We start from the raw sequence: 17,489 nt of genomic DNA, 5'->3' as shown, positions 1-17,489 counted from the left end.
TGAGTTTACTGAGTACAGCAAAGAAGTTAATCATGGAACTGGGTGCAGGGTATTATTTTTATTTATCTTTTTTCAATATACTGATACTAAAGATTGAGGTAAAGTTGAAATTTAAATTTGTAAGTGAAAACAACTGACAGAAAGTTTAGAACATTAAAAACAATATTGTAAGATTAATGCCTAAAGTTTTTGTTGTCACTATCAACATTAAGTCCTTCAACATGTGGTGTAAACGCATACACACAGAACAAGAGAGAGAAGATAACAGATATTTCTCAAATCTTTGATTTAATTCTGGGTCTAAGATTAAGACTTCAGATACCTATGTTTCTTGCACAAGGTTACTAGGCTGCTGATAAAAGCTTTTCTGCAGAAATACAGCAATATAAATGGTAATGTTCTCAAAGAATATACATCATTTATTCCAACCATTAAGATAAAAAAAAAAAAAACACAACCATAGATAAAATCTTTTCATCCAGAGACTACACGAAAGGATTCACCATACTCAGCATGAAGTTCTTAGCATGAGTATAGTAGCTGAAATAGAATCATTCAATCCAAAAGGTCCCTTATGCTGCTGATCACAATCCTTTTTCATAAGGCCTTTTTATTTTTTGTGGGAGGAGCTGGGGGGAATATTATGTTATACAGATACTGCTTAGAACACTGCAGCAAGTCTCAAGTGCAGCAACTTGTCCAATTATTTACTATGAGAAGTTTCCAGCATCATCTCACTACCAAGAACTTATGGTACACAGAATGTCTGTCTCATGCTACTTGTGAAAACATCTCCAAGAGGTGTATTTTTATTTTAGACATTCTGAAAACCCACATGCACACTGACACAGTAGAACATTCAATAACTTTAAAACAGATACAGGAAAATGTGCAAATTAGTACTGTTTCTGCAGTTTTAAAGTAGCATAAACCTGTTCTCATCTGCTTAAGCCACATGAAGAAATATCTGCTTACATCACACATGAAATGGTCTACTCTATCTAAGTTTAAACAAACTGATTTTAAAATTTAAATTTTTAAAATTTAAATTTTCAGTTTAAAGTAGTGGTATTGCATATAAACCTTCAGTTTCATAGCCCATAGAGGCTATTTCATCATCATTATCTATTTACAGTATGTTATGAACCAAACAAATACTCAGCTTGTTTTTAGAAAACCAAATACTGTTGCAGCAGCTGTATTTAAATAACTCTCATTTTGATCAAATTTATTAATGACTGGAATTCCATTTATTAATTACACTAAGACATGAATTTGGCCCCTTAATGATAAAATGTTCCACTGCTGTTCTGTATGATGGAGTGTCATGCCAGGAGCATCTGAGCTGTTACAGATCCACCTGTAATTCTGCTCACCTACACTGGCTCAAACACTTTGTGCAAAGCAGCCAAAGGCCAAAGCCTTCAATAAGCGCTGTAACAGAAAAAGCACAAATAAGACTCGCAATAAAAACTCAACAGAATAAGATATCCCAAAGTTTCAAAATAAAGATCTTTATTTCAAAATAGTGTTTGAGAATAGCACATCCAGTTAATATAAAATACGAAAAGCAAGTTACCATTTTTTCAAATGGGGCAGTTTTCAGAGCTATATACTGAAACACTGTACAGGTTCACAAGAACTGTTATAAAACACACAGTTAAGTTCTGATGGCTTAATTTTACTTAAACTATATTTTCACATTTGTCTCCTTCTAATTCTGCTTATTTTTATTACACAAGGTGCTTACAAGATTGCCTACGAGTGAAAATTATAAAACAGAATTTAATAATATAAATACAGAAAGTCCTTAAACTATGCACTAATATTCTCTGCTACGAAGATACATTTTACAAAAGTGCTAATATCTCTATGACAAATAGTAGCAGATTACATTTAAATGACAAACAAATCTCACGTTTTATTTTTTAAATTGTCTGTAATACTTTGATAGTTCTAATCACTACAAGGGTAAACAAACACAGCATTTTCAGTTCTTAGCATTTCACAAAGGAAGTGGGAAAAAAGTAATGTATCTGTATATGTGTGTATGTGTACAGATGTGCAGGAGTGTTTGTACACATGCATGTACGTATAAATAGAGCTCTCGTATTTAGAATTTGTATTTTAACAGGAAATAAATTCTTAATGGTAAATACATTTCTTAGGATCTCATAATTTCAGTGAAGGAAAAAAATATCTGAGTTCCTGTAAGTAGAAACAAGGCTTATGTAAACTGTGTGAATTTTTACATAGAAAAAAGACTCCCTGGATTGACATTTACATTTTCATACTGTCTTAACCTGTGGTAAAAGTAATTTTTACTAACATCCAGTATTCACTGAAAGACTCAAATGCAAATGTGCAGTTTTCCAAACACAAAGCAGGAACTGCTCAGGCAGAGACATCCCAGCAGGACAGGAGACAGGAAGTCCTTTTTCCCACCTCCAGAAGCACAAACAGACAAGAAACAGCCATAACTCACCCCTCTGTGATGAGGACACAAGGAAGGACAGCTAGTGTTGCTACCTAGCCCCAGAGAACATGTTCCCATCACCACTGTGTCAACCACAGGCCTCCGATGGGTGAAGCACTGTCTACACTTTTTCCAAGGTGCATCAAGTCCCAGTGCTCACCGTGATGCCCCCAGTTTCCCCAGAGGCATTATGCCTTACAAAGGCAAAATGCCTCCAGGCACTGCCACTCAACCAATGCACCTCTTCCCCCTTCCCAATGTGGTTCAGACTTTTAGGAGTCATAATTGAGCCCCATGGGCCTGATTCTGAGCTCGGGGAATTTATCAATTTAACTATATGATTGCTTATTAGCCTGCCTATTACCATAATACCTTTGTGCTCCCTAACTGGAGCTACACCAATGGAAAATTCTGACATTAATGGAAATGTACTTAGTTAATGCAACACTGATCTGAATCTGGCCCAATATATAGGAGGAAATAAAACAAAACCAAAAAATATGAGTCAAGAAACAGATAAGACACCTTCTGAGTAAAACTGCATTGCACCAGAATATGCCACAATACTGCAGATGTTAAGGCACCTCCCAGCTTCCTGTTATAGTTGAGGATTTGGCTATTTTACCTTCAGTGATAACTTGCAGTAGTAAGCACTACTAGTCAGTGTTCACAGGGAGAAGCTTGGGTTAATATTAGACAATTTGTTGACTTAGCTTCACATTCCTGCAATATTTAGTTTGTCACATTTACATAAACTGAATTCACTACAGTGGAAAGAGACATTAACGGTCAATTCACTTAACAGAAGTAAGGTATTGGCTATTGATGACCTTTTAACAAGTTTACTACATACAATAATCTACAAATGGGAAATCTGGAGTGTAGATAGGAAAGTTACACTATGTGAGATCAAGATGTACAGGTGGTTTGTGCAGAAAAGTTAATAGTTTACAGATGTAGAGGGGAGAAAGTAGCAAATGGGAAAGAAAATGGGTACCTTTATTCCCTAAATCTGGGAATCTCGTAAACCTCTTTATGTGTTGGACCAAATTCATTTCACAGTTTCAATGACAAAAACAGATATTAACTAGAAGCCCTTAACGGTGTAATAGATAAAAAACTGCCAACCAAATCCCAACTTATCAAACATTTCAGATCATGTTATTCTTTTTTGAAAAGGATACATGTTTCCAAAGTACAAATTTTCTACACAGCTTATTTTTAAGTAACACTTAAAACATGTATAAGAATACTGTATTTGCTTTTTGCATATGACAACAGAATTCCTTGATTGATTCAGTATTAATTTAGTCTTTACACAGTATTTCAATGGTGCTATCCTCTATGGATATTTCCTACACAGTGAATAAATATTAAATAATGCAACACTATCTGTGAAACAACAAAAACTGACAGGATCATTTATGTTTTGACTCTTGAGTAAACTTTTGATAATTTCCTTTTTATAGCCAAATTTTAAAGATTTATTACTCTATTAGTTTGTTAGTGTAAGGATATATTTAATGTCTACAGAAATTGCCAAAGTCTCTTTCTAAAAAGAAGCATTTCAAGTAATATTAGTACTTAAGTAAAACAGTAAAACATAATTTCTCTTTTTTGTCTTGACTGACAGCAACAAATCCTGGTATTCCAATAGATGGCAAAACCTACATTTACTTTAGTTTGCCAAATCTACAGGTATTAGCAACAATGGAAAATATGAAGAATCTCACTCAAACCAATGAAATATTCAAAACAAAAGAAACACTGTCAATGTGATGTCGGTAGCAAAATCAACAGTAGATTACTGGTGCTAAGAATTTAACTTAGATTAAAATTATAGGTTGTTTTCAACCCCTAAGGAAACTGAAAAAAGAACTTAAGAATTCCTGTAAAGGAATGTTATGTATGGAGCCACTCGAGCATTTAAATATTAAAAGTAGGTAAAGACAAGTACTTAAGGCTTTGCCCTGTAGTCTCTTCTCTGACCAAAACCAGTCACGAAATTCAAATGGCAACTTTGCCCTCATGTATCACCTGCAGCAGCAGGCCTATAGTTCAGTTTCAGTAAAATCTTCCCTTTGCAAAGCCAAAAGAAAGCTGGAATGTAGCTTGAGATTCACATACAAAACTATACAATTTGTGTTAGAATATAGACTTGAGGATTGCTTAAAAAATATATTTATGTATCGGGAATGAGCAGTGCAATACCAGTTGGTTGTGTGAAAATCCTACCTTGTCTCTCTTCAAATGTATTTAAAGAAAAGCTGTCTCCAGTTTTTAAGAGAAAAAACTAGGAAAAGAAAGTATTTCAGGATGGGAAGCAGATCCCACAGCATTCCATGCAGATCTCCAAGCAATCTGAAGATTCACAACATGCGTCCATGATGCCACAGTCCATATCACACGGGCAGTTACAGTCATCCCCCATCTCATCCCCACAGCAACAGCAGCAGGACTCCGATGTGCAGATGCCACAGGATGCTTGTCCCAGAACAATGTTACAGAGGGTGAGAAATTCACAGAACAAGCAAGCCAGGATACAGTGAACACAGCAATCTTCACGTGTCCAGTAGAACATCACATATTAAAGAGAAAAGGAAAAACAAAAAAAAAACATTAATATGTTATTTTAAATGCACAATGTCAGATAAGTAGTTGAAAGATAATGATTCAGAGTAGACATAATCGAGTATCATAAAGAACATGTTCCCTATCTTCAAGGTCACTTAAGCAGCCTTACATCTCCAATTCACTACCAGGTTTTGGTGGACGTTTCCTTTTCCTACACAAGTCTCTTGTCAATCCTTTTAATGTTTTACTTTGTTTCAAGAGAGTTCATAACAATAACTGAATATCAAAATGCATCTCCCACAAGCATTAGTAAGTTACCTGAGATAATTGCAGAAATATTCCACAAACAGTCAGCAAAAAATCTGGCACCCAATAAACAAATTTGTAGAACAGCTTCAAACAATTCATACATCAATTAGACATGACCAACACAAACCCAGCTGCAGAACCTTGTTATTTTGCCTTGTCAAATGGCATGTTGTTCACATGAGCCTACCTCTGGAGCCTGTCAAAGTCTCTACTGATGGCACCCCTACCCTCTGCTGTGTTGACAGCACCACACAGCTTGGTGTGATTCACAAACTTGCAGAGGGCACACTCAATCCTCACTGTTCATGTCACCAATAAAGATGTTAAGCAGTGCTGGTCCCAACACTGTTCCTTGAGGCACATCACTCATCACTGGTGTCCACCTGAATATTGAACTGTTGCCTACAACACTTCAAGTGAGACCATTCAACCAACAGTAAGCATAAAATATCTTCCCATAAGAAACGTACCATCAACGAAGATTGTAAGAGGCAGTGAACAATTATCTTTACACTAGCATGCACAAGTACAGAAATGCAGTTCAAAGTTCAACATCATTTAGAAGATCTTTCCCAAGAATGAAATGAACTACCTTAGCTCTTAGCCTACACTACCACCGCAATGCTGCAGATGAATTTCTCTTTATTACTACAGTCTTATATAAACTAAGCTGGGGAATGCCTGTACTGCAGTGTTGTCACAGTCACGATATACATAATGAACACAAACAATCAAAAGAAATGAAAAGCAAGAAGAACCCTGCCACACAACTCATGTTACTGTGCAGGAAGTAAAACTGGGAGGAAAACACAGGAAAGACTGATCTATTTTTAAAGAAAGTTGTTGCCTGTACTGACAAGCTGCTTTTTCTAAGTATATGCTGTCACTAAATAATTGACCTTCACAGAAAACCCAGAAGATACGTGAAAAAAAGCTGGGGAGTATCAGTTCACTAAAGAGGACCAAAGCCATACCAATAGCAATTAATTAGCTGGTTGTCATGGAGATGGTGTTAAATTTGTTCAGGTACAAACTCCTTTCAGATTTTCTTTTAATGTGAAGGAGAAAGATAAATAAGCCAAGAGTTGTATCTAAGAAGCCTTCATATTTGAGGAACTGAGATATCTTCTGTTTTGCGTGTTTAAAACACAGCTGCAAGAAGCTAATATAACAAATTTTCAACTGCAAATATATTTTTAAATAAAATTCCTCAATAAAACTTTCTGAGTATCAGTACTGAAAATAGGATGCTCAAACAGATAATGTCATCATGTCTGCTTCACATAGGGCTATATAGAATTGTAGGGAGAGAAATGAAGTTTTACATAAATTCTAACACAGGTATTTGTTACTGGACAAGAGAAACAATCCATAAGTTAAAACAGAAGCACATGGTGGACCTAAAATATATTTTCCCTGAAATACAAAAAATCTTCACACTAAGTCAGTACTGACAAGGAGAGGCCATGCTGATTTAAATGATGATAATTCCAAGATAGCAACAGACACAAATGTCTTTAGTGCCACAATGCAATCTCTGTAAGTCATTTCTTCTTTACTGACTGAAACACTGTAAGAGTATTTTCTTACTTTTTTATTTCCCTGTGCCAGGACTGTAAAACTCATCTTTACCTAACTATTTTACTTGAAGTGCATAAGCATTTATTAACATGAAGATACCTTTTGTTGATCTCCTCAGTCTTCATTTGTATAGTGAAAATAAAATTTGATCCACATTTCAATTACAAAATTGAAATAATCATGCTTTTATATTCTTCACATATTGGCTTTTAATAGCTAACTATGTTAGCTATTACTAAGCACATGACAAAGCATGTTCTTACCTCACCCTAACTAACCAGCTAAATTCAGAATCGAAACTCTATACATCTGCAATACCTTTCTTTCTGGGTAGATGATCGGAAGATTTTCTTCCATGCATTAAAACTACATCTTAGCTTCTCATCTACTGATATAATACTAGCAAGATGAAAAGATATCAGGCTGGTTTTTGCAGCAGCAGTAATATGAGACCTTAAGGTTTCCTAACACATTACATAAAACTCACACATCCTTCTACAGTACCCTCTTCTGCAGTACTCCAAACTGTCAGCTCCTAAGAACTCACATGGTTTAAAATGCTTTCTTTGGTTGCTGTAGTGGTGTGCCACAGCAAAAGAGACATGGCCATGAAGAAGATACTATAACACACTCACTCCCAAAGAGATAATGACAGTGATATGGAGACAACTAAAATACACTTCAATGCTTGCACAAGCTGGTAATTCTTCCCTGGTTCCATGACCAACTATTCTAACACATTAAGACTGTACTTAACTTCCATTCTTTGACCTTACTACATAAAATCCTAACAGTTTCTGCAGATGAGTGAGAAGTGGAACACTTCATTCAAACTGGAATTAAACTTCATTTATTATAGCTGGGAAATAAAATGTAAAAAAGTAAATTTGATGCTCTTAAAGACTAGTAACACATTTTCCAGAAACTCTGAACATATTTTAGTCTTTTCTGTTCAAGAAATGATAAAGCAGTATCAGTCATGATGCAATATCTACGTTACTTTGAAAGGCTAACTTTTTTATTTTTTATTTTTAGCAACCAGACTTGTTTCCATTCTTCTTTTTCCATTAGGTATAGTCATGCAAATAAGAATCAGGGGTGCCCTTTTATCAAGGACCAAACTCCATGTGCCCTGCTGTAGATGATATAGCACAGCTGCTGAACAGCTAACTTACAAGTTTTTTGAAATTTAAGTTTTCACCTAAATACTTTCAAAGAGAGAGAACTTAGCCTATTTCTCGTTATATAAATCCATTAATTAAGACTTTCCTCATGACTTACAAACTAAACTGTAACAATCTCAAATTTCCTTTGCTTTTCAATTCTTCTATCACACTTTTCTCTAATTAACACTGAAGTACTGCACTACAGATGAATGCTACACAAAAATATGGATGTGGGGTGTTAAACACTACACAGATGTATATTTTGCACATTAAAACAGAAAAAGGATACGTCTGCCCTTGCTCTTTTATCAAATGCATTTATGATTTCATCACAACACTATCACATTTGTTGACTAACACTCAAGCTCCAAAGGCTCTGCTGAATGGCATAAATTATGTTAGGCTTGGTCTCTCAGCTGAGAGAGTATCTCTCACTAGACCAATCCACAGTAAAGAGAAAAAAGCAGATCCACTTTCAGATATGCAAGTTCATTCAGAGTTATCCTTTCATTTTGAATTGGATGAAAGTAAGACCCAAATTAAAAGAGTCATTCCATGAGGCATTTTTATACACAGATGTAAGTAAAGCTGTTTCCTTAGTTCTTTGGCACATCTCCAAAAGTGACAGATTTGTTAGGGAACTTTAAACAATGCCAAGGCAAACAGAATCTCAACAAACTCAGTCAAGCTTAGATCAGAGTTGCAATTCCAGCTACTTTGTGCTGGAGCGCAAGAGCGTTTATGTTACAAATAATACTTTAATCAGGATGCACATATCTCAGATATGCTACACTAGCATATTAAAATGTGACCTTAAGCCAGCAGTGTGCCCTTGTGGCCAAGAAGACCATTGGTATCTTGGGGTGCGTTACAAAAAATGTAGACAGCAGATCAAGGGAGGTGATCCTCCCCCTTTACTCTGCCCTGGTGAGATCACATCTGGAACACTGTTCCAAGTCTGGGCTCACCAGGTCAAAAAAGACAGGAACTTTTACAGGGAGTCAACTGAAGGACCATAAAGATGCTGAGGGGCCTGGAGCACCTCCTTATGAGAAGAAAGGCTGAGAGATCTGGGGCTGTTCATCCTCCAAAAGAGAAGGCTGAGGGGAGATCTGACCAATGTTTATAAATATCTGAAGGGTGGCAGTCAGGCTTTTTTCAGTTGTACCCAGTGACAAACTGGAACAGAAGAAGTTCTATGTGAACGTGAGGAAAAACTTATTATCTGTGAGGATGACAGAGCACTGGAACACGCTGCCCAGAGTGGCTGTGGAATTTACTTCTCTGTAAATATTCAAAACCCACCTGGACACTTTCCTGTGCAACACACTGTAGGGAACCTGCTTTAGCAAAGTGTGGGTCTGGATGATCTCCTATGATCATAGAATAGTTTGGATTGAAGGGACCCTAAGATCATCTAGCTCCAACCCCATTATAGGCAGGGACACCTCTCTCTAGACCAGGCTGCTCAAAACCCCGTCCAGCCTGGCTTTGAACGCCTTCAGGGCACTAATGGCAACCTGTTCCAGTTTCTCACCACCCTCACAGTAAAGAATTTCTTCCTAATATCTAGCCTAAATCTTTCAGCTTAAAGCCATTTCCCCTCATTTTGTTACTACCTGCCCTTACAAGAAGGCTCTCCCCAGCTTTCCTGTACGCCTCCTTCAGGTACTGGAAGGCTGCTATAAGGTTATAAGGTCCCCCCAGAACCTTCTTTCCTCCAGGCTTAACAGCCCCAACTCCGTCAGCCTGACCCCACATGGGAGGTGCTCCAGCCCTCTGATCATCTTTGTGATCTCCTACTGGACACACTCAAATAGCTCTATGTCCTTCTTAAGTCAGGGGCCCTAGAACTGAATGCAGTGCTCCAGGTGGGGTTTCATGAGAGCAGAGTAGAAGGGCAGAATCACCTCCCTCAACCTGCTGGTCACAATTCTCTTGATGCAAACAATGCAATTATTCTATGATTCTGTGAGTCTGTGAAAAATATTTATCCACTGATACTCAAAGCTCGTAGACCCCAACATTGTATCTTACTCCATTGACAAAGTCACGCTCTGTCAGGGAAAAGAAAATATTAACAGTAAAACAACTTTAATTTTTGCAAGTACGTGTCTTCAAACATTTGTGCAAGTATGTACATTATTTTTTTCTAAGATATTTGTGTACACGTTGCTCTAATTTACTTTAAATACTGAAACATACATTTTTTTTTTATTTCAACTTCCTTTTTATCCTTTCATCTTCATTTGTATTAAATGGTGGAGTTCCAGTTAAGAAATAGATTTTAAGAGATTTAAGAGATGTGCATAAACTGTATAAGATCTGCAGAAGTTAAACTGAAAAAAGTACAGAGAGACACAGAGGCAGGCTGATCTGTGCTGCTTTTGTAACGTTTGACACTAACCTCTCACAAACTGACCCAATACACTTTCATTCCAAGCAGGCAGGTCACACGCGATAAAAGGTCTCCCCCTCTGCAATGGTAAATAAGCTCACTTACAGAACGGTGACCTTGGTCAGCTTTTTACTAACTATATCCACCGAGTTCAGACAACTCAAAACAAATCTCCAGGCACTCCGCTGTCTCACAGCAAGAATCAAAAAAGCGCAAAACCACAATCAAAGAGGACCTCAGTGGGGGATCGCGCCAAGCCCCTGCAGCGCCCTGAACAGAAGCCCCAGCAGGCACGGAGGGCTTCCTGCTGCCAGCACAGGCTGGGATAACCCTCACACAGGGATAGCCCACTGTGAGGGATAACAGCCCTGACCAGAGCGGCACAGCACTCACCTACCAACAGGAGTGAGCCATGGAGAAGCACCCCCAGCCCAGGTTTGCAGGGGGTATGTGATAGCCACACTGGGATGTCAGCTTAGAGTGGCTGCGTGTGTGCACGAGCAACACTGTGGCCATAATGTATGCAGATTCTGTGCAGCTTCTGCTACCCATCCCCTTTTAGAAAATTCACTACACCCGGTAAAACTGTGACATGAAAATAAGAAATCTAGAGAGAACAAACCAACGTGTCATGTGGAATATAGCTATCCCTAGATAACAGAGCCACATTTATATGGGGGACAAGAAAGTTACACATTATGATAGGTGATATTTCAGCATTTTAAAATATAAAATGATCATCTCTCTTGATCAAGAAAATTAAAATACTGCTTGAATGGTTAAATTACATTTACAACACACATGGAAACTTTCATCAAAGCCTATATTTTAAACTCTTAATATAGCCATAACCTCAGAAGAAAAATGATCCAGCTGGTAAACATACTACGAAACATGCAAATTTCCAATACCTAAGGCTTCCTTTGAATCTGCAACTTTCATTCCCATTGCTCATCATGGCAAATACTGAGACTAGTCAGATGCCAGCTGGACTGTGACCTTATAAAACAGATGCTGTGGAAAGACCTTTCTTCATTACAGGCCCCGTGTTCCACTTGCTCATTTAACACAATGTGTAAATCACCTGCCAAGATTTCTATGCAAACAAAATATAACCACACTTAAAATACATCACTTTTCAAAATGCCCTGTTAAAAATTATGTTTTGATCATATGATGTTATTTGCACACTGACTGACAACTGCCTTCTGCTACAACGCTGTCTAACAAAAATACTGTTAGAAATAATGAAGTACTCAGGCAGAGCTCCAGATTAAATCAAGTTCCAAAAGATAATATTAGAACTTTTGGCACAAGTAAAGAGGTTAGAAAGATATTTAATTAAGTAGCTGCCTAAATGTTGGTGGTATGGATTTCAGAATTGTATATAAGAAAAAGAGAAATGAAAAGAGAGAAAGGGAAAGAGACGAAGGAAAATAAAGAGGAAAGGAGGGACTTTAATTGCTAGTAGATATTTCTGCAATATTAGGATATCTGTGATACCAATCTAGAGACAGAACAGTATTTCTAAAAAAACCCAAAAAACTACTGCATTGAGAGACAAAAAATCCTCTTCAAAATCATACGCCCAAAAGGAAAGGGAAGTTGACTGAAAATTATGCCAGTTTATATAAAGTTATACAAACCAAAACAAGATCCACTACTTCAAATAGAGGTCTGTTATCCTGCTAAGACAACTACTCACTACGTTCTTTGTATATGCACATATTGGTTCTTAAGACTGCCGCTATAAAACTGTTTGTTGGATTTGTTTTGTTTTCAGTTAAGACATCAGTATCACATTCTAATTAATGTATAATTATGTCTAATTAATGTAGACAGCGACACAAGTCAAATAGGGCTCATCATATCCAAATATAAAGCAGATGATGAAGTTGATACTAAATTGAAGAAAAAACTGTTACATTCAAATGCATCCTGAAGTGTTGAATTTTCAACTTCTAATTTTAAGAAAAAAAACACACATGTTGGGTGAGATTGCTGCATCTCTAATGCAGGATACACAGGATATACAATCCAGAAGACTTTTCTTTATTGACTCCAGCAACCAGGCTTATCTCACTTCCTATAACCTATCTTTATTTAAAAAAAAAAAAAACAGAATTTGGAAAGAAGATGCCTTTTCCTGCATTCCTGGTTTAGATGGCCTGGGAAGAAAGAAAGCAAAATCTACTGCATATAAAGCAATCAAGTTCACAATCTGCTCATCCTAGTTTAACAAGCTGCCTTTCCAGATGAGCATAGTAACTGTGTATGACCTCGACCCTGACTATGTGTGTCACCCTAAACTCAAATTCTGACAAGCTGTTACAATTGTGGTAACTGCCCTAAGAAATGCAGTGACTTGTGGACTTGTGTGCTTACAGCAACCTGATCACAAGCAAGAGATCAATTTCAAAACCAGTATTCCCTCTGTCCATCATTTACTTTTTTTTATCAATAATTGCTTTCTCAAAAAATAAAGATGAAAGTGTTCAGAAATGTTTTGGGTTTTTTTAAGAAACTCCTTCTGTTTCATAATTCCTTTGTTGTGGGGTTTTGGGTTTTTTTTTTTGGTAGTGTAAGTCATCCTAACCCTATATAAATACAACCCTATATAACTACAACCCTATTTCTTCAGGGATGATATGGACTAATAATAGATGCAGAGGAAGAGCTCAGCTATTGAGTACTCTTACATCCTCCTAAGGCCTCACTGTGTGTGAAAGTATTTCTAAACAGCATATCCTGGTATGATGACTTGACTCCATAGATGATGTCCTCATTTAAAAAAACAGAATTAAGCTTCTGTACCATTGCAAGTTGTCTTTCACATTTTAAGCACTTCCAATACAACTCACTAGATGTAATGTTCAGTACAAGTGAAACTTGCAGATGGAACAATTAATAAGTTGTTAACTATGATAGGGGGATTTTGTGGGGAGTAGCACTCCATATTGAATTTTGATCTGGCCACTTTTATTTACTTAACAAAACCAGTTATCTTCCTGATTGGCAACAGTGCAGAGGACTCAAGATATCCTCTGGGCTGGGTAGGTGAAGTAAAAACACATGGAATGTGTTTCAAAGAAAAAATGGGTAGAGTGAAGTGAAGCAAAGCAGAGCACAGAGGAGCAAAGTGATGTGAAGCAAAGAGAACAATAAATATAAATTAAATCTATATATTCCAAAGTCAAACAAGGAATCGCATTTTTTAATTAAAGTGAATTAGAACATACATGTTTACTTGTATTTCTTTCTACCAAAATTGTCTAGATACACTGGTAAGTTGATACGGCTAAGTTAATTTCTGATGACATTATAACATAATTTATTTCTGTATAAGATTGCATACCAGATCACACAAAGGCTATAATGCTATACTGTACAGATGTGCCTAAGCACATACACCTTCAAGTAAATGCAAATCCAGCAGCTCTTCAACACTTCACTTGGCTTGTGAAGTTAGTATGGCACAAGTTAAAGAAAAGTCAAGCTGATAAGAAAAATACAGAAGCTTTCAAATTGTTTCCTAACCTTTGAATCTTTCTGTAAATCTTTTCAGTAGTTTCTACAGATCCATGTCACTGGATCAGAAAGCAGAGCTGCTCACAAAAATAACGCTACCCACAAAGATTCAGAATGAATAAGTTGCAGAAGTTATGTTTCAATTAACTGACCATCTTGAAAGAGTGTCTTTGCAATCCCCACCTTTAGAACTTGTTAATGCACTCTTCCAGTAATGTATATTTATGTGCACTCATCTAGCATATGTATTACTGTTTTAAATGCAATAAAGTTCTTTTGAACAAATAACCTAATTATATCTACTTTTTGTACATACAGATTATAGTATAGATTTCCAGAAGTATTCATAAGGAGTTAACACTTCTTAAATTCATAAGCATTTTTTTAAATATTATGGATAAATTATTTTTCTTAACATTATGATTTGTTCCTTGCATTATTTTTCAAATGTCAAGTGACCACTGCCAGAGTCACTGATCGAGACTATTACTCAGAGCTTACATACAGTTCCTCCACACAGACTCACAGGCTAAATTACTGAAAAACTGAAGAAACTGTGAGAAGGCTTGCATATGCGCACTGTGTAGACACAAATTTAAAACACATCTGCACAGAACTGAAAAGCAAAATACAATTTTTTTTTTCCCCAACAACTATTCCCCTTTTTGGCATATCTGTGTACTCTGGATACACCTTAACCACTGCACAATACAACTAATGTTTCACTTGCGTTGATGAACAGAAAACTTAGAGCAACAGACATTTGCAAGGTGCATCAAGCTACTCAGAACGCATGTCCACCTTACAACAAAGAAAATTAAAACATTGCAAGATTACAAGTATACTTCTGAATATAATCAATCCTAACTATTACATAAGCCAAGAAACTGAATGTTATAGTAAGGATTACTCTGCATTTCCATATATTCTGTGCAATGCATGAAGGAACAATATACACAAAAAATATCATGCTGGAGGGTGAACCAGTTTTCACAGAATGGAAAGAGACAACAAGAATATATTAAGTTATGATTTGGGAAAGAAATTTTAAAGGACTTGAAACCCAACTGAAAAATAACATTAAGTTCTTGAAGATATACATGAAAATAGGCTACAGCAAGAAGGACCAGCCCATGGCACAGTACAAGTGAAGCTCTACTTGATATTATTACATAGATTCACTCAGTAGGTTTGATTGAAGTAGTGGAAGCCAAGAGAAGTCACTCCACTGAAATCAGTGGGATTCACTCAGGCCAGTACATACAGTCCTTCTGATCCCTTTTGCTTTCATCCCGGCTATGAATCCTCCCCATTTCACTGAACAGTACAGTCTCCCATTTCTCTGAAAATCTGTGTCTTTACTCACCTCTCACTTTTTTTTTTTTTTTTTTAACTAGTAACATCTATGCATCCTGCCTGCACTCTGAAAGCCTGTCTCAAACAAATAAAATTTATATAGCTTCTGCACCCTTGTTGTAATGGGCAGAAGCAAAGCCCTCTGAGTATATCAGTGCTAATGGGACAGCAATGGATTGAGGAAAGGCTCAGGAACACTGGAACCATTAGAGTAATTGCAAGCAATGAAAACACATCCAGAGCTAAAATGTAAAGCAGAATTATTTACTTTTGCTTATTTAAGCAGTGTACTGGGAGTATGAAGCGTCTTCATGCAAATCATTTACAACATAAAGGACATTCATTGTCAAATACAGGTCTTTATTTTATATAATGTTCAAACCTCACAGGTAGTCAGAATATCTACTAACACAACATTCTCAAAAGCAAATTCTACTCTTCTGGAGCCTGCCATTAATGCAAGTAAGTATTTACTGTGTTTTCAACTACTGCTTTAACTTTTCCCTGATATAATTGTGATGATGTTGACAGGAGTTTCTGTCAGTTCACGATACTAACTACAAAGAAGAAAACATCACCAGACTATGTTGGCGTAATATTTGAAAGCAACAAATCTCCCATTGCTTCAATTTCCTTCAAATACTTAATAGTTTCCTTTGGGGAAGTAACTTGCTTTTTATCATAATGATTTCTATTTGCTTCTGGAGCATGAGTCATGCTCTTCAATTATTTTCAGTTGATTGTGTAATTATTAGTGAGAATAGGGTTTGGCTAGTCTTCATTCCATTTGTTTTTTTAATAAGAATTTCTGCTTACCTTCAGGTGAAGGCTTTTGAGAAAACGCAGAGCTTATTTTACTCTTCTTGCTGCCATTGCTGTTGACAGACAAGGTGGACTGAATTTTCCTGTGCATTTTTTCTGAAACAGGAGATGAAAGTTTTCTGTTGTCTGCAGATGCATGCTTGACTCCGTTGTGCATTCCACTTCCATTACTCAAGCCTGCGTGGCCATTTTGCACTTTGCCACTTTCTTCCTCACCCCTTTCCAGTGCTGAAGTATTTGGCTGAGGCAAACGTTGAGGTTGTGCTTAAAATGAAAGAGAAAGAAAGTGTTAATTAAAACTGTAAATTGAACACTGAATACTTTAGGCTAGACTGGGCAAAAATTAACATCCCCAGAAAAAACAAGAAAGATTAACAATAATTATGATTAAACACTTATGAAGTGCCTCACTCATGTCTAGATGAGATCTAGCTCAGCACTGCACTTGTATTTGGTTCTTTGTGAATCAGGCAGAGAGAACAAGGCAAGCGACGGGAAGAAGGAAAAAGCCCAGAGTGGGATTAAAAAAGAATGAAAACTGAGTTAAAGGGAGCCCAAAGAAGAATTAGGGAAACAGAAATTAAAAGAAAAAAAAAAAGTATGGAAGAGAAGGTAGAGTCTGCAGTAACAGAAGTGAAACTTCTGGCTGGGCAACCTGCCAGTCTCTAGAAAATAACCAGAGCAACAAGGGAAGGCCACCCCCAAAGACAGCCACAAGAGACCAGCATATTAGATATGAATAAGAATATTCAAGTAATTAATACTAGTTAGAAACTAAGCTCGTGGATTGCTGGAAAGAACAAAAACACTCAAAATTGTCAGGAAGTGGGGGGAACACAGCACAAAGCCATGGCAGGCTAGAGTCCCCCGCTGTATTTCACAATCATGAAGTTACAAACGGCCATAATGGACATGTTAGGGTTTTAATGACAGCAAAATGAAATGGTCAGACAAAAAAATACAAAATCTGTCAAGGTAGGAATCCGCAACGTCCTGGTTAGGACTCCAAGAGAATGTGTTATAAAATCATTCTAATGAGAGGTCATGAAACTTGATCATTCCTTTCCTTGTTAAGCTACAGTATCATAAAGGAGTCTATTTTTAATAATACGGGAAATACTTCATGTATTTAAAGTCTATATATCTAAAGAAAAGAGAAGATAAGTTTTTAATGTGAATCTTTGTAATAAAAACACTAGTTTCCAATTAAGGATTTTTATTTAAAAAAGCCAATTTGCTTCTGAAACTAATTAAACTATACAGATAGTAACACAACAAG

The 17,489-nt window shown here is 36.6% G+C and overlaps 1 protein-coding gene across 1 annotated transcript in view; it reads right to left on the bottom strand.

The window, feature by feature from the left end:
• Positions 1–1,498: 1,498 nt before the first annotated feature.
• Positions 1,499–17,489, bottom strand: part of MDFIC (MyoD family inhibitor domain containing) — a 47,280-nt gene continuing 31,289 nt past the window's right edge. The window contains 2 exon segments of the mRNA XM_052668464.1: positions 1,499–5,035; positions 16,205–16,474. Of these exon segments, the coding sequence (XP_052524424.1) occupies positions 4,788–5,035; positions 16,205–16,474 (518 nt within the window). The 3' untranslated portion in view covers positions 1,499–4,787.

This window comes from Tympanuchus pallidicinctus, unplaced genomic scaffold, assembly GCF_026119805.1.
Source record: "Tympanuchus pallidicinctus isolate F22 unplaced genomic scaffold, pur_lepc_1.0 scaffold8, whole genome shotgun sequence".
Classification (NCBI taxonomy): Eukaryota; Metazoa; Chordata; class Aves; order Galliformes; family Phasianidae; genus Tympanuchus; species Tympanuchus pallidicinctus.
Note: the sequence above shows the minus strand (reverse complement) of the source record. Positions and strands in the feature narration are given on the sequence as shown.